Consider the following 23,779-nt stretch of genomic DNA (forward strand, 5'->3'; position numbering starts at 1 on the left):
GTTTGTGCCTGTGCTGTCATAATTGATGTTAGTATGAACCCCACAACAACATACATAGACTGTACACATAGACAAGCTTTACATACACACACACACACACACACACACACACACACACACACAGAGAGAGAGAGAGAGAGACACACACACACACACACACACACACACACACACACACACACACACACACACACACACTCATTGACTCACTGACTCACCCATTTCCCTCAATGTCTCTTAGCTCACCAATGAGAATGAAGAACTCAACCAGCACTTGAGTGCCTCCCGAGAATGCCAAACCCAGCTCAGTTCTGAGGTGAGAGTTACCCTTGGCTGTTTAGCTTCCAAATGATTAAAGAGCCCATCAAGTTTAAAGGAGAATTCCGGTGTGATATTGACCTAAAGTGTGTTGAAACATGATACCGAGTGTGAACATATGTCTCATAGCTCACCTCGGCTTGTCCCCTGCACTCAGAAATCTGGCGCTAGTTAGCCAATGCTACCAACACAGTGTTTCGTTGGGGTGCCTCAGGCATCGGCCTAGCCATGCAAATAAATCACTGTTTTACACCATTTACGAGGCTCAAAGTAGCTCCATACTTCATTGGTAGACTTCCGAGGGCCTTGACATTTAAAACGAGACATAGAGAACTTTGAAAAAGCACTGGTAGTTTATTTACAAGACGATTTATACAGACAGTACCTTAAGGAATTTTACCGTTCGACGCCATCTTGAATTTAGTCACGATAAGTCGAGCGACGAGTACGAATGAACAGGTATGATAAGGGGTCAGATTCCAAAAAGAATTCAGTGGAAATGCATGGATTCAGTTGCTTCCGTAGCAGCAACTGGAATCCATGCATTTTCACAGAATTATTTTTGGAATCTGATGAGACATACATTCACACTCGGTATCATGTTTCAACACACTTTAGGTCAAAATCACACCGGAATTATCCTTTAAATGAAAACATAAATCTGATTTGTGGTTTATTTGTTTAATCGTGAAATGCTGTATGAGTGCCAATTTTACACCTCTGCCTTATTAAACCAATCAAAAGCAATATGAAGGACAGTTAGATAAGCAGGGCAGGGCAGGAGCGAGAGACTGATCTATATCACCCCCTTGTGGCAGCTTCGGGACATTCAAGAGAAGTACTCTGAATGTGGAGACATGCTACGGGAAGCCAGGGAGGACATTAAGAACCTGCGCAACAAGACCCTCCCAAACAGCACAGTGCAACGCTACAGTGCCCTGGAGACAGTGATTCCAATGGACTCTCTGGCTGCGGAGATCGAGGGGACCTTCCGGAAAGGCATAGACAGCCCTGCACCATCCGAATACAAGTGAGTTGGGTCTCTCTCTCTTTTGGGTCTCTCTCTTTCTCTCTTTGGGTCTCTTTCTTTAGGTCTATCTCTCTAGGTCTCTCTCGTTGGGCCTCTCTCTTTAGGTCTCTATCTCTGGGTTTCTCTCTGTGATTCCATGTAAATATCTTTAAAAGAAATGGTTGATCTGAGTAGTATATCATCATCTCTTGCTTTGAGTAATACAGTGCAAACATTAGAAAGTGAACTACTTAGACCAACAAAAATAGCATACATTAGGCTCTTAGGATTTGGGATAGGTAGTTTAATATGTATTTCAAATGCAAAATGATATTTTGTAATTTGTATTTTATTGGGTTGAAGAAAATGGCTGCATATTTTGTATTAAAGCAACACCAAAGAGTTTTTTGTACCTTAAAATATTGTTTCCAAAATGGTTTCAGCGGTTCATCAACTTGTAACAGGGTGAACGGCACTTCTGCATTCGCTTCACCGCCCTCTATTGGCTATAACCGCACTATGCAAGTTTGCCAGATCGGGTAGCGGATCTGTAGTTCCTGTAGAGGCCGCTAAGGCTAAGGGCTAAGGGGCGTTGTTAGGCACGACGCGCAAACGAATTGCGGTCAAGGTGTATGTTTATGCTGCATTTTACGAACGCGGCATTGAACGCAATTCAGCCAATCACAATCAAGGACCGAAACTATCAGTTTTCGAATGGATGTTTGCCAATCCCTTGCCTAATTTTTCTTGAGAACTTTAATCATCAGTAGGAAAATTGACATGATCATCCAGTCGGAACCCATGGTGGCGGTTATGTGGTTGTGCTGCTCAAATTGCCCCATGTGTCAGTGTACCATGAGTTTGATGTCTTTATTTTAAGCCAGAGCTTAAGCTTTAAGCCCACATTCTGTGGCTCTCAATATGTTCAGTGATTAGTTTGCACCACTTTCAGTGTAACTTCAGTTCAGTTGTGACTTTTTGACTACATCTCTGATACAGTATTTAGGCTGAGATGTAACAGGAAGGTCAGCATGGTTGATCTGTTGATTGTTTGCAGCATATTATGGCATATCTCGTAGGCAGAGACAAGCTGTTGCTCTCAAACATTGTCCACTTATTGTAATCAACAGAGTCAGTGTACTGATGAAGGACTAGATTAAATATATTAAAACAGATGTGCAAGGTGATTTCATGCTTCCTTTAAGTATTTTATGTTGATACATGGTGTTGCTACAGTATTACAGTACACAGTTATTTTGATACGCTTAACATTAGGGTGTCGTTCTTTGGTATTTTATTTTGAAATACATTTTGCTGTATTTTTGCCCATCCCTTCCCTAAGATCAATGTATGATGATGATGCATCACATTGGATTGAGTCATTGTCTTCTGATGCATGCAATCAATGAGTAAATATGAAGAGCTCTTTTTCAAAACGCTATATCCACCATTTTAATGCATATTAATAAATATTTTTTTTTTACATTTTGTTTTCCAAGTAATTTCAGTGGAACTTTGTTAGTTAATTTCCTTTCTTTAAGACTCTTTACTCAACCAAAACAACAAAACTGCACTTTGACTTGACTTATTAATGTTTTCAAAAATGGATTTACAGCGTTTTGGAAAAGAGCACTTCACTACATGTATGATCATGATTGGTGAACTAAATGTGGGATGTTACAGTGGCGAATAATTGATTGTTTGTGCGCTGGTTTTGGATATAATAAAGTGACACGACGCGTGTTTTTGTTGTCGCCGCGTCCTCAGGACGCACCCGCTGCGCGTGTTCGAGACGGTGAAGGTGGTGAACCAGGTGGCGCGCCTGCGCTCGCGGTGCCAGTCCCCTCAGGTGCCCGGCTCCAGTCCGGTGTCGGCGCGCTCAAGCCACACCAGCACACCACGCACCAGCTACTATGGAGGCAGCGACGGAGCCAGCCTGCAGATGGAGATGGACAAAGCCCCCACCAGTGGACACACCGAAGACCAGAGGTGAGGGTCAACTAATATCAATGATATGTTTTGGTCATTGTTAGCACAGCAATGTGCCTTTGTTATTATACTGTTATGAAAGGTTAGTTAATCTATTGTTACTATTATTAGAATTTTCTATGTAAGCTATCTGACTTTATTTTTAATGATAATGTTGAGTATTGTATGTCACTTTGGACAAAAGTATTTGCCAAGAACCATAAACATAAACATAAAAGGATGATTGTATCCTCTTACTACTGCTGCTAAGGATCTGGAGCCTTGTCGGATTGGTTAACATGCTCTCTCTCTCTCTCTCTCTCTCTCTCTCTCTCTCTCTCTCTCTTTGTCTCATTCATTAGCTCCACCCCCAGCCAGCGTCTGATTGGCCAGCCGGGCACACCCGGGGGTCACGACCTGGAGGTGGCCCTGGCAAGCCTGTCGGCGCGGCAGGAGAGCCACTCGTCGGAGCGTCCCTTCTTCGAGGTGGAGCGCGAGCGCAAGCTGCGGGCGCTGGCCTGGCAGGGCGGCGAGGGCGAGGGCGGCGAGGGCGAGACGTCCAGCGGCTTCCTCACGCCCTCGTCCACCTCCACGGGCACCAACTACTCGGGCACCTCGCGCCACTCCTCGGGCCTGTCCTCGTCCACCTCGCGCTCCTGCCTGCCCGACCGCCTGCAGATCGTCAAGCCACTGGAGGGTGAGTGGACTTGACGATGACGACGATAATATAATGATGAGGAAGATGTTGATGCTGTTGAACACGACAAAGATGTTTACTTCTGTTATTTTATTAGAATAAGGAAGCTGTTTTCGTGTGATACTTTCTTAGACCGCATTCGCAGAAGCTCAGTATACTGTAACATTTTTGCTTTTAGTTTTCTACGTAATGGTTTGTAGTGTAGACCGAAGTGAAGTGGAGTAAGTTGTATATTGTTCCCTTTGCCCCATATTGTCTCAGCTGCGTGTTCCCACATGTATAAGCACCCCCACACGGATTAGTCCTCCCCCATGTTCACTCAGCGACATAATAAGGGGTTTGGACTCTCCACTTCAGATGGTTCAGCAGCTTGGTCTTTGTTTGCTTTATATATCCTCTAAAATTGAGGATAATCTGTCATCACCTGTGCACTCTATTTTGGATTTGAATGCACCATGTCTCCACACCCCTGACTGTGCCATTTGTTTAGTTTAAGTGGCTGCTGTCATGAGTGCTTGAAGTGAAAGAACAGAGCCCAAGTTCAGGAGTTCAGCTGTAGGGTGGTACTAAGACCTGCCAGTAGCATCTTCTAATCTAAAAGCTGAAAGATGCCGTGTCCTCTCTCTTTCTCTCCGAGCCGAATGTGTGTGAGAAAGATAAGTGTTTATTTACGGTCGGCTTCTCAGGTTTTTTCAGTGTTTGTTTTTGTGTGTGTATGTGTTTATTTTTTGGGTGTGTGCTTGTCAGGCAGAAATCACCTGTAGGCTAGGCCAGCTGATTCTCCCACACGGTGTATTCACAGTTACTTTAGAAAACTCATCCTGCTCAGACATATTGACTGATTCTCATCCATTTCAAAACAAAAGTTATATATCTCTATATTAACCCACCTCACCTCCTCTTCTCAGTCACTCTGCACCCCCCATCCATGAAAACTAAATATATCTACATTGTATATGTATGATAACTTGTATTAATATATATATCTACATTGTATATGTATGATAACTTGTATTAATATATATATCTACATTGTATATGTATGATAACTTGTATTAATCCCTCCCCCTCCCTGCCCCTCTCAGGTTCGGTCACTCTGCACCACTGGCAGCAGCTGGCTAAGCCCAACCTGGGGGGCATCCTGCACCCCCGGCCGGGCGTCCTCACCAAAGACTTCCGCGAGCTGGAGGTGGACCTGCAGCACGTCTACAGCCTCAACGACCTGGAGGAGGACGAGGACGACGCCACTCCCCTGGCCCGGCTCTCCTCCGGTCAGCACAGCAGTATGGGTAAGGGCACCTCTCCTGGGTCAGACAGGGAGGGAGGGGCAAGATGGTGACCTAATGTCTTAAAGACAAATCTGATCGATATAGTTGTTACATACTCATGGGAGAGATTGACTACTCTGATCTGCAATCAGAATGATGGAAAGTTTGTATGAAAGTAATATACTGTATGTATACACACACACACACACACAAACACACACACACACACACACACACACACACACAATTCATTATCAAAATCATGACCTTCTAGCACTGAACCATTTAGATTAGATCAACTCCATTGTCATAATTCCATTGAACTCATCCCTCATGGTCATTGTAGTCAAGCAGGTTGTGTGATGCAAAACTATCCTTCCAAAATTAGTTACTATATAATCAGTTGTGTTATAATTATCGTAATTACCTTAATTCAATTGAGGTATTTTATGAAGATAATTTGATTTTCATGTTCTTCTCTCTGAGAATTGGGTGTGATTTATACTGTAATTTGTAATTTATATTGGGTGTGATGAGGCTTTGGTGGACAATTCTCCTTTGATACTGAATTCAGCCTCTCTCTCAGCAGGTGTTGTGGGTAATACCTGAAACATATTTCATAGTTTAATTTAAAAAAAGGGTTTTGCACCACAAAAACCGCCCTCCTTCATTGTGTGCACCGGTGGTTGTGTGTACATGTGTGTGTGTGTGTGTGTGTGTAGCTGTGTTGTGTGTTGTGTTGAGTTCAGTGTTCCATCTCTCCCTCCATGACCGCAGTCCCACCGTCCGGCCCCAACCTCCCTCAGACCTCCCCCACCTTCACCGTCACCAACTGTCGGATCCTGCACCACCCCTCCCTGTTCATCCCCGCCCTCTCCAACAGGTAAGACGTCCTCATGTTCTCCTGCGTCTCCATCTCATATCACACGTCTCCATTCTTCTCACCATGCTCTTAGTCGGCAGCTTGTAATCGTTCATAAGGATGAGGAAAATGGTGGTGCTTTTGAGTTTTCTTTTTTCAAGGTCCTCAAGGTCAAGGTCTTTTGATTTTGCGTTCATTGAACACTGTGTAGGGCTACTGCGTTGTATGTTTACCCCAGTTATTAATGTTTTGGTTTCTGTTAATACACTCTTTACAAGTGTGAAAAATGTTAAGTGTTCAATGTTTGCTTCTAAAAACGTATTTGTTACTTTTTTTTTCCGTGAGAAATTCTCATGACAAACCTGAAAAAAAAAAAAATGTAACAGGAAGGAAACCCCTTTCTCTCTTTTGTTGTATTGTGTTAATATTCCCCAGGGTCCGTTCTAAGAGTATGGCAAGCCAATAGCTCTTTTGATTGCTCCTTTCCTCACCCAATCCTTTTTTCCCTTCCTCCCCCTCCACCTTTCCTCCCAAACAGTAGCAGGAAGCGCTGGAATAGGCTCTTTCTACACCTCTGACATGCCCTACCTCCGCAAAGTAAGCAACAGTGAGAGACGCCCAGGATCATCAAAGACACCTCTTACCTACTCATAATACCCACACTAATACTAATTTACATTTTTCCTCTAAGCCTAGTAACACCTACTAACCCCTGGCATGAAAGGTGTGGACTAATCTTCATTCAAGGTGTCTGCCAGAGCAAAGCTAGCTATTGAGCACTGCTGACCTCACGAGACAGACATATATAATAGCCACCTCTGCAGGCCTTTCATTGCTAACTAACTGGATAATTGCTAGGTTTGTTGTCTTGTTGTCCAGACAAGAATCACATATATCATCTAATGTTTGTTTGCTCATGGCTCAGACGAAGTAATTGTGAGAGAAGCAATTAAAGTCTGACAGACTGAGTTCAGGCTAGCTCGTAGTCCAAATAGCTCGTAATGGACAATCATTTGTTTGTGTCAATAAGAAAACAACTGCTGGGTTTGCCAAAGCCATATACAAGTACAAGAATGCCTACTATTTTAACCAGACATACATCCCAAAAGAAACCCTTACAGAAAATAACTGCACTACTTTTCTGTGTAACAAAACTGCACTTTTGAAGGAAATCATTTGCAGTTTGTATGCAAGGAAAAGGAAAAGCAATATTTTGAACATAAAAATATTATTGTATCGCACTCTTTCTTCAAAAAAACTACAGTTATGTTTTGTAAGGGAAACTTTGCACACTCATCCCCACAATCAAAACTTGGCCTTTTCTAATGATTTAAAATTAATAATTATTTGGCCTTTTCTAATTATTTAAAATTAATAATTAATTTGACCTTTTCTAACGATTTAAAATGAATAATTAAGAAGCCATCATTTGCCCTTAAAATGATGTTGTGGTGAATGTGTTTCTATTGCTTTCCGGATTAAAGGTACTGTAAGCGATTCAAAATGACTTCTAACCCGTAGCACTTTCTGTCACATTCAACGAATATCTCCTCACAATCTGCTAGCTGTCTATTCTGAGTACACTGTAAAAAGAACCTGTTTCCCAAAGCATTATAAACCTGTTCCTGCCAAAAAGTACTGTAACAGGGTGGGAGGGGAGTTTGGGGGAATGGAGGTATGGAACAGGTGTTTTGTGAAGGGGAAGGGTGAGGCGCCAGTGGGTGTGGCTCAATCCAGAATCGCTTATGATACCTTTAATGCATTCTCTCTAACCTGTTAAATGTCTCCATTGCCCTCTAGTCCTTCAATAAGTTGTCATCATATCAATAATTCTGCATCTCTTTCTTGTTTCTTGTTGTCAATTGTATTAAACTGTGTTTGAATGTGCTCTAGGAGTAAGCTAACTTGTGCCGCGTTTCTCATGGTCTCTTCTGTGTCCCTGTCCTGTGTCCTCAGCCTTTCCGCTCGCGTCGTGTCCGCTGGTGGGAGCTGTGAGCATGTGACTCACGCCGCCGCCGCCGCCTCCAGCCCCTACCTCCGCACCTCCCTCTCCAGCCCCTCCCTCTCCCTCAGCACCAGGACTCCTCCGGCTCCTCTGGGTCTCGTCCACATCCTCCAGAAAAAAGGGATCTCGGCCCGGACGTACCGGCCGAGCGGCCCCGGCCCGCTGCCGGCCCCGTCCATCCCCCTCGCTGGCAGAGTGGCGGCGAGGAGCTCGGGGGCCTTGGCCTCCGGCGGCGGGGTGGAGGCGGGAGTGGAGGCGCACGGCGGCGCGGCGGACGCTGGGGCGCGGAGTGTTTTCAGCTTCAACCTGGTGGAGAAGCTGCTCAGCCTCGGGCTCCACCGCGTGGCGGCCAGAGGGATGGCCTCGGCCTCGGGCTTGGGCGCCGCCGAGCAGAGAGGATGGCCCTGGGTGGCCAGTCTGGGAACTTTCGGCCCCTGAAGAGGACCCCCCCCCACCCTCCCCCTTTCATTTTTTAAAGTCCAGCTACAAGGCCCCGGGTCATCCGGTGAGCCTCTCCGGGAATATTCACAGAGCCATAAAGACTGTTGCTGTAGTGAATTCACCATTTTTATTCTGATCTTGGTCTTTGTCTATAAAACACTGTACAGTAGATAGCTGAGTGCCATTGTATGATCAAGGCTTTGGCATCGCGTTGACATTGGCTTTTTTGGGCCACTTTGTTGTCAGGGTTGTCTTTTGTTTAATCAAAACCTATAGATAAATAATGAATGCTTTTTTACCATTTTATTTCCGGTGTCCTCAGGCACTATGAAAGGGAATAGCAATTTTTCTGTCTGTATTTAAAGAACCACCAAGTGTGTTGTAAATTCAAATGTAAACATGGTCTTGTAAACAATCCGTTTGCTGGATCCACATACGTTCACTGTTTCTTATATGTGTCATTATGGGAAAAACAAATTGTACTTCACAACAACAACATAAACAGGTGCTATCGATTTGTTTAGATAGCGATGTTGTTGTCCCATCCATGATGTAAACCATGCGGTTTAATCAAAGTACTGTACCAATTTTCACTGAAACACAATCTATTGTCCTTTAGAAATTAGCAAGGTAGTGGTTTTGAGAAGTCATTAAAACTCACTATTTCCTTAATAGCAATACAGACATGAGACACACAAAATGACTGAATATTGTATTTGACCTGCTGTACATAGAACTTGAAAGGCTTGTGATTTTAGAGCTTGCACAGTAACTGACTGATTATGTACTAGCACATCTCACACACTCTTCTCCCCGTAGTTCAGATAGCTAATTATGGGATGGACCCTGACTTTGCTGTCTGGAGATCAGCTGATGTGTCATGTTCCTAGACACACCCCTGCATGGCGTCACACTGAACCGTATGTGCTTACTGATGCTAGTGCCCACTGGGATGTACAGAAGCCATCACGCCATCTCTTATTATGTGTATGACATACAATCACGTCAGCTCTCACCAAATACACTGAAATTCATGTAATAATGTGTCTCATGTGGGTTTCAGCAGTAGAACGGGGACTTCATATAGACTTCATACTGGCGGACTAGGAGCCCAAGGGGCCAGCATAGACTTTTTGAGATTTCGACTATGAGATTGATATCTTTCAGGGGACCCATCAGTTGTGGCTACATCCTTAGACTGATGGTTGGTTCCAACACCGTCCAGTTCCGGCAAAAAGAGAGAAAAAAGAAACCCACGCCTCAGCTATTGTCAGCTGTTGACCACTGACTTCACCTGCACTTCCAAAGCTTTCTTCTGACTGGCCAAAGTCAATCTGTGTGGCTCTCAGCGTGAATGATCACAGCCAGCCCTCTGGAGTGGCCAGTCCATGCATGGTTTCAAACGGAGGACGCAAACGCATCAGGATTGAGCCAACTAGGAACTTTTATGTCATTAGCAGTGCATGCTTGCTTAAAACTACGCTCAGGCAAGATCGTCATTGGGAAACAATCAGTAGTGTATAAAGACATAGGATTTTGCTGATCATTAAAAAAAAGGGAAAGCAATGACCATAAATTGCATCGTCTTCCATGTGGACAGAAACGAGTCTCCATGCAGCTGTGTGCTTATTGTGTAGAAACCTGCTGAAATGGTCTTGTGCATTCTGTACTCCGCATCTCTCGAGTGTATCTGTGAGTGTTTAAGGTGTGCACTATTGTATAAATTATATTCCATGTGAATAAATGCTCAACCACAGAATTTCTGCTGAAGACTGCTGTACATTTTTTTTTTAGAAAATATATAGGCCCTTGAAAAAATAAGTCAAGCAATGCTTTTGTCGCTATGCTGTGGAATTTATTTCAAGTGAACAAGCAAATGCAATACACTGCTGGTTACTGATCCTTTATACATAGTAAACCTAATGCAAAAATCAGTCGCTGCTTCGTTTCCCAAAGTCTACCCAGCCTTTGTAGTCCCGGTCTAAGAAGCATTCGTCTCGACTGATAATTTCTGTGAATCAAATAACAGTGGCATGAGATTTCAGCGCATTAACAGTGTGTATTGGTCCTGCTTTGCCTCCATCTTAGTGACACACACCTGCAAGGGCCTGCATGATCTGCCGGTTCATGAACTCGCGCTGGTCGTCGGGAAGGGTGATCATCCGTTCCATCCGCGCATCACGAGACTGGACAGAGTTCTCCCGCCGCGTCAGGGCCTTGCCGAGGATGTCTCTCCTGGCGCGGAGCGCCGGCTCTGTCTTGCCGTCCGTCCCGGATTGAGACAGAGGGGAGGCGAAGCACGAGACTCCGAGCAGTGCAATGAGAGCAATCACGTAGAGACGTTGGAGAGCCATACCTGTACCGAGAAAAGACCAAGGACAAGAAAAACTGAATTTTTTTTTTTTTTGTAGAAATGGATGGATAAAATGACCACAAAGAGAATCATGTGAGAAAAAGAGAGGCCCGAATGGTTTGAAGCAATAACATACCAACCAACCGAGCAGTCAACCAACCAACTAACCAACAAACAGGGGTGAAAACATAACCTCCTTGGCAGAGGTAAAGAATCTCCTGTGGTTTACTAATGTATAGTAAACTGTTAGTCTCTTGGAGCAGAAATTAGTCTAGGTGTTTGTATGATCTGCAAATTTTTTTTTAATTTTCAAAGAAAATAGAGTGACTTACCTGTGCCAAGGTGTGGAAGATAAACCAGTTAATGAGTGAAAGATAAATCAGTCTCTGCTATTCACTCTGATTTGAAAGAAAATTTCAATTTGCGCTCCTTATATAGGCTAGGGAGGTGGCATTGATGCTCTCAAATCAATAATCCAAACGTACTGTGCTATGAATGAGATATAGGGCTTAGATGAAGTTGGTGCGTAAAAGGAAATGGTAAAATTGACTAAAACAGGAGGAATGAGCTTTTAAGGGAGTTTCCGCAGAGATTAACCTGAAATTAACTCTCCACTTTTACGAGTCCATTACTCCTCCACCTCATTCAAACCAGAGAGGCGAAAGCTGGTGAATCCATACACCTGTCTATTGATCCGCAACACATTTAATTGCAGGAGTAACGTAACCGCCACTGTCCTTATCTAAACCGAACCACTGAGTGCAGCTAAGACCATCGTCTTAACGGAAGATTCTGGAAATATTGATGACCTGAGTGGACTGATGAATAGAGCGTCCTCTACCAAAATCAATCAACTGACTGCACTTTTATTTTTTGTTCAAAGTGATGCCATTAAAGAGCATTAAAGACATTGGAGCTTTTGCAGCACAGATATTTTACTTTGATACCTTGTGACTTAATTCACAAATCTACCATGTGTACATGTGGGAAATGTCAAATTTTTAAAAAAGAGAGAAAGTAACAATTAACATCCAAAACATTTGTAGCAACGATGAAGTAAGTCTGCAGACTATCTAGCTCCACAACTATGGGAAATAGATACTTTAACATGTGTATAGCTTTTTTCGATGACATGGAAGCTTTAGCACAAGTTCTGCTAGGAAGATTACATTAAGTGCTTACATAAATGCAAAAGAGTTCTCCAATGTTTTCTCAGTTAGCCTTTTAAAATGATATTAGATTAAACAGAATGTGCTTCTGGAACATTGGATGAATGGTTGCTGTTACTGGGCAATGTAGATATTGCATTAAAGATCAGCCATTTTAAAATAGTATTGTATTTTATTGGGTTGAAGAAAATGGCTTCAAAATACTTTATAGGTGTGTATTTTTGTAGTTCAAAAATACTGCCAAATATTAATCTTGCTTTTAGTGCTGATTTAGTAATTTGCCCAGACTTGTTGTGATCAGAATATTGAGTTTCAGAAAGATGATCCTGTGCAAGATGAGTAACGTGTTTGCTCACGCACACAATGCACTCCCTCTCACACCAACCTTAAGTTTATTGAGAACTTAAATCATCCACATGGAACATTTAACACATGGAACCGGTTATGTGGTAGCCCTGCAACATTCCTCAAAAATTTGTCCCAAAGCAACACAAGGATAAAAAATCATATTCATGCCCCTTGGCATCAAGCAAGTACCCAGTTAAATAAACTAAAAGGCTCATGACCCTACTTGATCAACAGCGTTACACAGTGCAATATCAAGCAATCTGGCCATGAATTGACGCTTTCAGAAACTTGTCTCCACTTTGTACCACTTGACAAGTTCAGTTGTGACTTTTTGAGTACATCTCTGATACAGTATTTAGGCTATGAGATGCAACAGGCAGGTCAGCATAGTTGGTCTGTTGACTGTTTCCAGGTTTATGGCAAGTCTCATAGGCAGAGAAAAGCTGTTGCTCTCAACAGAGTCAGTGTAGTAATGAAGGAATAGATTAAATAGACAGATATGGAAGGTTTGCAAAGTGATTTCATGATCACTTTAGAGCAGTGGTTCTGTAACTTTTTCTGTCATTCCCCATTTTGGAGGTGGGGAATGTTCAAGCCCCACCAGATCCCATCAATCCGGCAAAATGGTTTAAAATAGTTTTTCCGCATGTTGGTTCCACATTACATTTCCCATATCGATCTGCTGGATCAGATGTTATTGTAATTCATATGTCGGTCTGTTTATTACTCCTATGTTTGTGTGTGGCTATTTTGTTTTGAATCTATGATCTTCCTTGTGAAAAAAAGAAAGGCATTATTAAAGATAGGTACAAAGAAACAAATTTCCTCCTGTACATCGCAACCCACCTGTCATGTCTCTATTCCCCATTAGTGGGGCCTGCCCCACACTTTGAGAACCACTGCTTTAGACTATTTTTAGTATTTTCAAAATCAAAACTGCAGTATGATATTTTGATACATGACGTGGCTACTTTATTTTGTAGTTTATTTTGATACACTTAAAGGAACCATATGTAAGATTGTGGCCAAAACTGGTACTGCAATCACTTTCTAATTAGTAATTACTGTAGAGTGATAAAACTCTTTTGTAGTATGTTTGTTCTTGTTTTCATGGACCTGTATCTCCTGCTTGACGGCAATAGTTTGAACAGTGTGTGACCGCCCAGGGTGTGATGAGTCCTGTAGGATGGTTTTGCCTTTTTGAGGCAGCGGGAGCTATGAAGTTCTTCCAGAGAGGGGAGATAACAGCTCATATTCTGTGCTGCCTTTGTAACCCCCTGGAGCTTTTCCTCGGTTCCACAGTGCAGCTTGAAAATCACACACAGAGACATATGACACAGGTGGCCAGATAGTTGGAGTAGGGATGTCATATGTGGCCAGAAAGTTATGTGGGCAGATAGTTGGAGTACTAGTGATAAGTCATGTGGGCAGATAGTTGGAGTACTAGGGATAAGTAATTTGTGGGCAAATAGTTGGAGTACTAGTGATAAGTCATATGTGGCCAGAAAGTTATGTGGGCAGATAGTTGGAGTACTAGGGATAAGTCATATGTGGCCAGAAAGTTATGTGGGCAGATAGTTGGAGTACTAGGGATAAGTCATTGTGAGCAGAAAATAAGTCAGACCCAGCATGTCAGTATATGGTTTAGGCAGATGTCCTTACTCAAGATTAAATCAGTGGATACCATATAAAGGAGAATTCTGACAACAGCGGATACTAGTGATAGGGACGAGACCGCATATGTTGAGTTGAGCATTTTAAGGGTCAAGATACACATACAAGATATACATCATGAAAGTTGAAGGTGTTGGATTTTGACACTTTTAATAGCAATAAACCAAAAACTGATGAATATTTTGAAAGAGGTACTTCTCTGGAGAATGTCAGCTGGATGAGAACTACGTGTACAACTCCTGACTATAGCAAAAATAAATTAAGGAAAATTAAGAGATGGTGAACAGTCGGTCTCAAACTTTTTTCCGTCATTCCCCGCTTTGAAAGTTGGGAATTTTCAAGCCCCACCTGACTCCATCACCCCAGCAAAATGGTAACTTAAAATATTAATTTTAGATTTTGGTTCCACATTACATTTTGATTGAAAAAGAAAGACATTAATAAAGAAGAATAAAAAAAGACAAATTCCCTCCTGTTCATGGCACCCCACCTGTCATGTCTCCATCCTCCAAGCGCCCGCCCCACACTTTGAGAACCACTGTTATCAAGATAAAAAAAAGATGTGTAATTGCCCCATTTGAAGGACAGATTTTTGCCTCAGTTGATCTGAGTTACTGCCCCCCCCCCCCCACACACACACACACACACACTGACACACATCACTGCCGTCGCTTTGGGTACAGGGGTGTGCCATGTGACCTGCAGTGGAGGAGACACCCTTGCTCTTCTTGAGAAGACAAGACAACTGCAGTTTATTCCCATGCTGAGGTTTTGTCTGTTGCAGAATCCTTGACTGACTGTTGACCTGAGGTGTCTCTCAGCTTCTTAAGACTAACGTTGTATAACGATGTTCTAATCCTGTCACAAATGTACAACACAACAATAGATAGTAGGCCTAAATGGGAGGATCCCCTCATTAGTCTGCACGCAAGCAATGTCTGCAGTCACAACACGCATCGTCTTTGTTCACAGTAAATCCTTTTCATGGATGGATTTTTTTTCTTTTTCATAGAAAAGAGAGGCATGTTTCTCTTTCAAAACAACTGATGCATTTTATTTGAACATTCTTAAGGTCTAAATATCTAAAGCCGTGGGCCGTGAAGAGACAGATGAGATTCATAACTAATGTGTTTGTATTCTGCCGCTAAATGTTGTCACCTGAATAGATGTCTGCCATCACTGAAGGGCAGGATCACTTCTGTCTCAGGCAACAGTTATTGCGTGACTAATGGCTTTGGTGACAGCTCTCTTTGGTAAAATAGTTTAGATAGCCACAGACAAGATTCAACAAATAGATTCTAGAATATTTAATGGATAAGCATTTCTCTGAAAATCTCCACCTGTTGATCCCACTGATGACAACTATGCTGGGCAATGTTCCTGCATTGGGTTTCTGGCCCATCCCCATTGACACACATTATTTAACCTTAAATCAACAGTAGGCAAATGTTCATGATCATCCAATCAGAAGATCAGAAGAAACATACACAGGAATTTTCATGGAAGTTTTTTAGTTTGTTGTTGACTTGGCATTTTTGCAGTTTAACAATGGCAAATCGATGTAAAAAAAAAAAAAAAAAAAACTCAGGTAATCGCCCACACAGGGATCACCTAGAAGTAGCTGCATTAAAAAGGTCGCTAGTAGCCTATAACAAGACATCACGTGCAAAGTGGCCCCTCCAGTGCCACTATATAAAGAAGTGACTGGAAAAGTGAGAGCACACTTTCAAAAGAAGAAAAGGACACGTCTGGGTTACTTCGCTCGCAAGCATCATGTCTGTGAGAGTCAGCCAAAGCAGTAGCTACAGCAACAACAGCAGCAGCGGTGGAGTCTACGGTGGAACCGGCGCCTTCAGTTCCGCCAGCGGGATGGTTCTCGGCGGGATCGGCAGAGGTGGCTCTAGCGTCTCCATGCCATATGGAAGCCGCCGCGCGCCAAGTGTATACGGAGGCGCGGGGGGATATGGCACGCGCATCTCCAGCTCTGTTTCCTCTGTTTCTATGGCAGCACCAGGTGGCAACATTGTTGGTGTCGCCAGCGAGAAGCATACCATGCAAAATCTCAACGACCGCCTGGCGTCTTACCTCGAAAAGGTATAACTCAAGATTGAAGAGGAGATCAAGATGAAACGCACAAAGTGGAGAAATTAAACAGCAACATCTCATCTCGGAAATTATGATCATTATTAATTATCCCATATTGTGAAAGGGAATTGTTCCCATATTTAAAGGGAACACTGATTAAACATAGGCGATCACTCTATCAATATGCAGATTAGACTAGCCTAGGCTACTCAGTGGTTGATGTTTGCTCTATTGTCTAGGCTACAGTGGCTGGGCAATATCTGGGGAAGAATAAAAAAATAATTTATCCGCACTTACCCCCGCAGGTAAGGTCACTGGAGTCAGCAAATCGGAAACTGGAGCTACAGATCAAAGAATTTTATCAGAAGCAAGCACCTGTACACAAGGATTTCACTGGCTTTCATGCCACAATCGAAGACATCCGCAAAAAGGTAGTGTGTTCATTAAGCCTACATGGACAATGCAAATAATGGTTGATGTTCAATGTTTAATTTTAGTCTTAAAAACGTCGATCTTGACATAGTCCTCACATAGTCTAATCATACTATTATTTTTATATGTTGGTAGATTGTGTTTTTTTATATATATTAATTCATCCATATATTTTCTTTAAAAGATTTTGGACAGGCTAACAGAAAATGCCAGGATAACTCTGCAGATTGACAATGCAAAACTTGCTGCTGAGGACTTCCAGCTGAAGTGAGTGAATAAGCTACAGTTTCATTTGTCTTTTAAAGCTTTAGGCTACAACCCGATATGTCTCGTAAGTAGCCTATGGTTATGGTCTTATGGCCTACAAAAATATCAACAGAACCAATAATATTAATATGTAGAATTTTATTGTAATCAATTTAATATGTTTATATGCTTCTTATACCTTTGTGGCGTCACAGGCATCAGAATGAGATGGCAATGCGCATGTCTGTGGAAGGAGACATGGCCAGCCTAAAGGCGGTCCTGTCTGAGCTGCAGATGGGCTGTGGAGACATGAAGATTCAGATCAAGGGGCTGAGTGAGGAGCTGGTCTGGCTCAAACGCAACCACGAGGAGGTAAGGGCACGCCACGCCACACCGCCCATCACGTGCATACATCTTTCAGGTGTTTTTAGTGACTTGACCTTGACCTTGACTTGACCTTGAAGCTCCTGTCTCGAAAATAATAGTCACTGGATGTATTTGCTGTCAATGAAAGACAATTAAGGGGGAGGCAGGTCACACTAGCAGGGCTTTAGGGTTGAAGTTTATCTCTCTTGAGCATGATTATTATCACCATAGGTTTCAAGCTCTCTCTTCCGCTTTCTTTCTTGCTCACACACACACACACACACACACACACATACGCACACACACACACACACACACACACACACACATTAATCTCTCTCTCTCTCTCTCTCTCTCTCTCTCTCTATCTCTCTCTCTCTCTCAGGAAGTACAGGGGCTGAGAGCCCAGCATGGTGGTTCTGTCAACGTGGAGGTGGACTGTGCTCCTCCTGTGGATCTGGAGAAGGTGATCCAGGAGGTCAGGCAGCAGTATGAGTCCGCAATCCAGGAGAGCCGCCGCACCGCAGAAAAATGGTTCGAGAACAAGGTGAGGCGACTGGGTTCTGATAACGTTCTGATCAGGACAATGGTGTCCAGTGAAACAACAAGAGGAGACGGGGAAAGACATTATGGTCACATTTTGATGTCTATTGTTTTGGTAACACCAGTGTGCTCCAATTGGGATTATTCCCCTATTATAGCATCGATATGCTTTGTACTGGTGACTATACAGGGCTTTGATGCTGAAACTTGTTAATGGATAAGAAATGGATCCAAAGATATTGATAGGGCATCCATGGTCCACATCAATATCCTTAGTTACCGTTACAGGTATTTCAGGTTTCTGGCGCACGGTTGCCGCATATTTGCGGCAAGGTCATATTTTCACATGCAAATTAGGTTTCTGGCAAACAGGTGCGGTTAACTTTTGCCAATGGTGCAGCAAATTTGCAGCAATGTCTTGCAAATTAGGTTTGTCACCAGAAGTTCACTGGAAGTTTGCCATTATTGGCTGGTGTGGTGTGGTGGCAATTCACTGGCGGACACATTTGCCACTAGAGGCAAACTTCTCATTGTTGCCAGAACTTTGCTGGAAGTTTGCCTCTAGTGGCCAACATGGGCAAGCTTCTGGCAATATGTTCTAGTGACCTCATTTGTTTCCCACAAATCACCCACAAGTTTGCTGCAAATCTGCCGCAAACATTTCATTTTTGTAAGGGTTAGCTTATTAGGCTTGTTGCTTACTTACAGAGAACTAAGTGAAAGATCAGAACAGAGATGAAGTGATCAGGTTTGACCCTTCTCTATCCTCTGTCAAACTCTTTGCCAGTTTGGATAAAGGATGTCAATTAGTCACAAACACACCCACTTTAGTTGAGCGGTACTTTTCTACACATGTGCCGTGATCAGAACCCACTAACCAATAATACTCCTGGCACTTCACCTCACTGAACACCAGTTGTACACTACTGGTAATGTTAGGCCTGTGTCTGAGTGTATCCACGCATTGAAAGAGTGGAGTGAACGCACATCTACAAAATTTAAACAGGTGCTGGGTATATGGCTTAGCCGACAATTGAAAAATAAAAAGATACCTGCACACTGTTCTATAAGCTGTCATAATCTGTCATGATGTCATAATCCCTTTCATACCGCAGCATGAGCCAAAGATCTTGTATGAACAATCAAAGAACTACAATAGCAGTTACCGGTAATCCACCTGGATTTCGTTCAAATGTCAGCAATTAATCATGTTTTTTGCATCATTCTGGTAATGACAACAGACAGTTGACTGGCATACCTGACGTTTACAGACCCACACCACATAATAGGTGTATGTGTTCACTCAATGGAACATATTTGTCAATTGTCATGCACCTGACAGTCTGACGTGTGACTGATATCTTAAGCTCTTTGAAACGATGTTGGTGTAATGTGGTAGAAAGATGCGACAGTGACAGTCAATCGGGTGTCACGCCCCCAAAACATGCCCGGGGTGGGTGACGTAGTTCCAGCTTAAAGAACTGTAGTCAAAGCAGGAGGAACCCGCACACCAAACACTGCTGAAGTAATTATGTAGACTTATTTGATAAACAAATCGGTGAAAAAGTGCTTTCTAGTAAAAAGTGCAAAATGCTCTCAGAACGTCGGCAGTATGGAAAATAATGTGACAGGGCATCAACACCAGCACACCAAGTGACGGTGGCTAGTGGACAATGGCAGGTGGCTCATTTCAGTATGTCCACCTTTATGATAACAGAATTAGAACTTGGGGTTAGATTAGAAGATTGAGTCCTTGTTCCCCGTGCGTGTTGTGCAGGTTGAAGTGCTACAGACCCAAATGTCCACCAGTGTCACCGAGGTCAAGACCTATCAGACAGAGATGAGCAACTTACAGAAAACCTTCCAGACTCTGGAGATCGAGCTGCAAGGACTCCAGTCACAGGTATGGTCAATCCACGCAAATACAATCAGTGTCCATTGAGTGGCAGACTAACTATGAGCTAAATCATTGTCACTCTGTGCCTGGTTTCTGTTTGAAATTATTTGTCTCATCTCCTCTTCCTCTTTAGTATCACCAATCATACATCCCTGATATATATATATATATATACATGGATTTCTATGCAACGTCACGAAAACATGCGTGCGCAACTAAGAGGCAGAAAGCACCATAGAACAGCATAGAGCATTGCTCTCCATGAAAAGAATAAAATGAGTTTTTGTGCTGAAAACTGCACCAATTCGAAATCAGGATGGTTAGAGAATGTTCAATATCCCTAACGGAATGCATGTCTTCACCAAAAATGACAGAATAACGATGTTATATTAAAGGAACCGTATGTAAGAAATGTATTTCAATTAATCATAAAATGGCCCTGATATGTCACTAGACATTAAGAAATCATGTTCATTTCAAATATTTATATGACTGACAAGAGTAGTCCGGCCAGGATATTGTCATTTAAAAAGTGAAGTTGCAGCCCTCAACTGATGTTGATGTTGTGTTTTGTCATGTCATGTTGTGTTTTGGTCTGATGCGCCACCCTCCACCTATCTACTAATCACAAAGTCAGTAGTGTTTCGCCATCCGGGTTGGCAACCTCGAGTCAGGGGGGAGGGGGAGGGGATACACCGCTCTACAGTAATTTGAAAGTGATTGCAGTACCATTTTTGGCCACAATCTTACATATGGTTCCTTTAATAATGGAAATGAACAGCAAACTTTGAAATATAGTCTGAAATGAGATGTTATTATCATTGAGACAACAGGGGTATACTGTACACAAAAATCCGATTGTAGCTTACAGCAGCCGACTATTTAGGTTAAGTTTATAACGTTGTGGATGGCCACCAAGCGTCTTCTGCCCCACGGCTGCGCGCGCATCTACCGGTAGTTTTGTTGGTAAACAGGAAACCCGTGTGTATATATATATATATAAACCTTTTACATCCACAGTTTCTTACTCATGTCCCTTACTTCTGATTCGTTTTCTGACTGTCCATAACCCCACATCGACACCCCCACACACACACACACACACACACACACTGTCTGTCCATCTCTCTCTGTCTCCTCTCTCTTTCTCTCTCTCTCCTCTCTCAGACATCCTTCAAATCGACATACCTTTAGATGCGTAGTTCCTTCCTCTTCCTCTCTGTAGTCTGACCTGACTCAATTCAATTCAAGAATGCTTTATTGGCATGAACGTTTCAGGAACATTATTGCCAAAGCTCAATTACATGTACACGTAAGAGGTTTAAAATAAATGTTGAACAGAATTGTAAAATTAACATAAAAGAGGACATAAAAGTAGACATAGAAGACCTAGAACAACAATTCTAATAATAAAAACAAATATACAAATATACATTGTAGGTGGTTGTTGCCTCACTGGCTGTCCCTCAGGTTATGGCAGGCTGCTTAATTTTGCAGCCAGAATGGCCACATCCTCGTTCTCTCTCTGACTCTCTCTCTCTCTCTCTCTTTCTCTCTCTCCTCTCTCTCTCTCTCTTTCTCTCTCTCCTCTCTCTCTCCTCTCTCTTTCTCCTCCCTCACACATCCTTCAAATCGACATACGACATTCGACACTAGACATTAGATGCGTAGTTCCTTCCGCTTCCTCTCAGTAGTCTGACCTGACTCTCTCTCTCTCTCTCTCTCTCTCTCTCTCTACCCTGCAGAGAGGTAACCTGGAGTGCCAGCTGTCGGAGGTGAGTGGGCGCTACAGTCTGCAGATGAGCCAGCTCCAGATGCAGATCGACAGCCTGGAGGCCGAGCTCAAGCAGCTCACCATCAGCATCGAGCAGCAGGGCACCGAGTACAAGCTGCTGCTGGACATCAAGATGAGGCTGGAGGGGGAGATCGCCGAGTACAGGAGACTGCTGGACGGGGACTACAGGTGAGAGAAGGAAGCGGACAGGAAGGAACCGTGGGAATAAACAAGGAAGTGGAAAACAGGAAGACACCGTGGGCATCTGTTGGTGCTCTTAACTGATGTAGACTTGTAGGGCCACTGTGGTCAAGGGCCATGTTTTAATGACAGTTAATGCCAGTTACAGTAGACTAGTATAGCCAATATCCAGTAAAATGCTTTTTTGGTCTTATTTTTCCGAGAAGACAGTAGGTGGGTTTACAGGACAGTTTTTTTGTCATTCTGATTAAGCTATTCCGAATGAAAAATCTGTGCTATCTGTTTACATGGGGTACGTTCCATTCCGATCAGGTGCTCTCAATCGCTTTAGAATCTTTAATTGGAATAGACGTTGCAGCTTTGCTTTTGCTTGAGAAGCTACAGTATTGCCTATATGCATGGCTGCTCAATCGGAATAACAGAATACAGAAAACAGAATACACCATCCCAGATCGGCAGTTTTATTCCCATTGAGCCATTATTCCGATTCTAATTGGAGTAAAAGTGTCCATGCTAACCCACGGAGTGACAAACATATAATATGTAAGTGATGTTGTAATGTATAGGAATGTACATTAGGACCTTTTACAGCTACACTGACTTTGTCTCTCCAACAGTGTCTCAACGGTGCAGGTGGAGGTGGAGGAGGAGGAGGATGGTAGGTCTCTCCAACCCCAAGTTCTTTTCCCCATCAGTTTGAAATTATACATAATAATATGTTTATTATTATTATTATTATTATTATTATTATTATTATTATTATTAATAATATTATTATATTATTATCGCATAGCCCTCCATCTATTGGTTTGTCCAGACATATTTGTCTGTCCTTTGTTTATGGTTTACATCTTCTGGTTAAAAGTGGTGAAAATCTACTTATGGTCTGTAGAAGATTGGTCAGAGGTATATCACTGTCAAATAAAAGCGTAAAATGTCTAGACTCCAGACAGGAAACTGTGGCGAAATGTGGACTGCATGTGATGGAATGGGAACCACAGATAATAACATTGGAGTGATTACAAGATTTATGACATTTCAAAACCAACTCAAAAGTCTCTTGGCGAAGGGTTTAAAAGAGGGTTAAAAGTCTGTCTAAAAGCAGGAAAATGCCAGGGTTAAAGGTGGACCTTATAAGAAAAGTCAGCAGGCCTGGCCTTGTTAGTATCTCTTTGATACACTCCTAGGCCATTGAAGAGATGCGTGGAAAAACACATAGCAATATTACATCTGTGATGAATCAGAGCTTGCATGTCCATTTTTCATACTAAAATGGCATGTTTCCCTTTTCCCTCCTCTCAGAGCACAACCCACACAGACAGCGGAGGGTGAAGGTCATCGTGGAGGAGATGGTGGACGGAGTGGTGGTGTCATCCTCCGTGGATGAGAAACTCCAGGAGGTGGCCTAGGCTAGGATTCTGGGACACTGTGGACAAGGCTGTGCGTTTTTGTCAAGAAACATTTATTGTGTGTGTGTGTGTGTGTGTGTGCGTGTGTGTGTGAGGACCTGGGTCATTTCCTGATCCCTTCCTTTCTCTTCTCTCTGTCACTATCTTCACTCTCCTGTTGCATTAAAGGAGAAATCCGCCGAGTTTTCACATAGATCTCTGCTTCTCGAGGTCGCAGAGTACTGTCAGTACAAAAAACAAACAAAAACAATTCTCCATCTGAGTCTTTTGTGTGAAGATTTGAGATCATTGCTGAGAAACGATCAAAAAGGTAAAAAATACATAAAATCACAGCTACAGCTTTACAACACGGAATTTTTTCAATAAATTATTCTTTGGTGCCACACATGTTATGATTATTGTGAATTTCCTGCATGTGCTGAGTACATTCCTATTCTAAAATGGTATTTTTGGAAGTGGTTATGCTGCAAATTAAAGTGTTCCTGTTAATTCCCTATTGATGTGTGTGTGTGTGTGTTTGATATTACCAGTAATAGCCACTAGATGTCAGGCTCCCCTTTGTCATACAGTTGTATAGTGCTGCGGTCGACAGTATGGAGACGTATGCTGTGGTGGTCACGCCGAAATCAAAAGATCCACTTAAACTCTCTCTCCTGTAATCTAGAGGCTATTTCTATAATTCCTATTGGCAAATAAGTATCCTCAAATTGTTCT

The 23,779-nt window shown here is 42.7% G+C and overlaps 2 protein-coding genes across 2 annotated transcripts in view; both read left to right on the top strand.

Annotated features, from left to right (window-relative positions):
• The window catches only part of LOC143131240 (trafficking kinesin-binding protein 1-like), a 40,051-nt gene extending 31,829 nt beyond the window's left edge, over window positions 1-8,222 (top strand). Inside the window, exons 10-17 of the mRNA XM_076290733.1 lie at window positions 242-316; window positions 1,137-1,348; window positions 3,095-3,316; window positions 3,658-3,992; window positions 5,078-5,281; window positions 6,038-6,143; window positions 6,661-6,719; window positions 8,079-8,222. Coding sequence (XP_076146848.1) covers window positions 242-316; window positions 1,137-1,348; window positions 3,095-3,316; window positions 3,658-3,992; window positions 5,078-5,281; window positions 6,038-6,143; window positions 6,661-6,700 — 1,194 coding nt within the window. The 3' untranslated portion in view covers window positions 6,701-6,719; window positions 8,079-8,222. The remainder of the gene's footprint in view (window positions 1-241; window positions 317-1,136; window positions 1,349-3,094; window positions 3,317-3,657; window positions 3,993-5,077; window positions 5,282-6,037; window positions 6,144-6,660; window positions 6,720-8,078) is intronic.
• A 7,512-nt stretch (window positions 8,223-15,734) lies between these two features.
• On the top strand, window positions 15,735-23,561 carry LOC143131365 (keratin, type I cytoskeletal 19-like). Its single transcript, XM_076290965.1, has 9 exons — window positions 15,735-16,206; window positions 16,503-16,628; window positions 16,814-16,896; window positions 17,091-17,247; window positions 17,627-17,788; window positions 19,562-19,687; window positions 21,427-21,644; window positions 22,274-22,314; window positions 22,959-23,561. The coding sequence occupies exons 1-9, from the start codon at window positions 15,886-15,888 to the stop codon at window positions 23,063-23,065; spliced, it is 1,341 nt and encodes a 446-aa protein (XP_076147080.1). The 5' UTR covers window positions 15,735-15,885; the 3' UTR covers window positions 23,066-23,561.
• Window positions 23,562-23,779: the final 218 nt, after the last annotated feature.

This window comes from Alosa pseudoharengus, unplaced genomic scaffold (genome assembly GCF_046254945.1).
Source record: "Alosa pseudoharengus isolate Yale_2024_CS ecotype anadromous, Long Island Sound unplaced genomic scaffold, YU_APseudo_1.1 YU_APseudo_1.1_scf_1, whole genome shotgun sequence".
Taxonomy (NCBI): Eukaryota; Metazoa; Chordata; class Actinopteri; order Clupeiformes; family Clupeidae; genus Alosa; species Alosa pseudoharengus.

Excerpts from the sequence above, each read along its gene's own strand:
- LOC143131365 (XM_076290965.1), top strand. The coding sequence starts at position 15,886 with ATGTCTGTGAGAGTCAGCCAAAGCAGTAGCTACAGCAACAACAGCAGC. Across the intron at positions 17,789-19,561 it reads AAAAATGGTTCGAGAACAAG|GTTGAAGTGCTACAGACCCA; the intron begins GTGAGGCGACTG and ends CGTGTTGTGCAG. Across the intron at positions 22,315-22,958 it reads GGTGGAGGAGGAGGAGGATG|AGCACAACCCACACAGACAG; the intron begins GTAGGTCTCTCC and ends CCCTCCTCTCAG.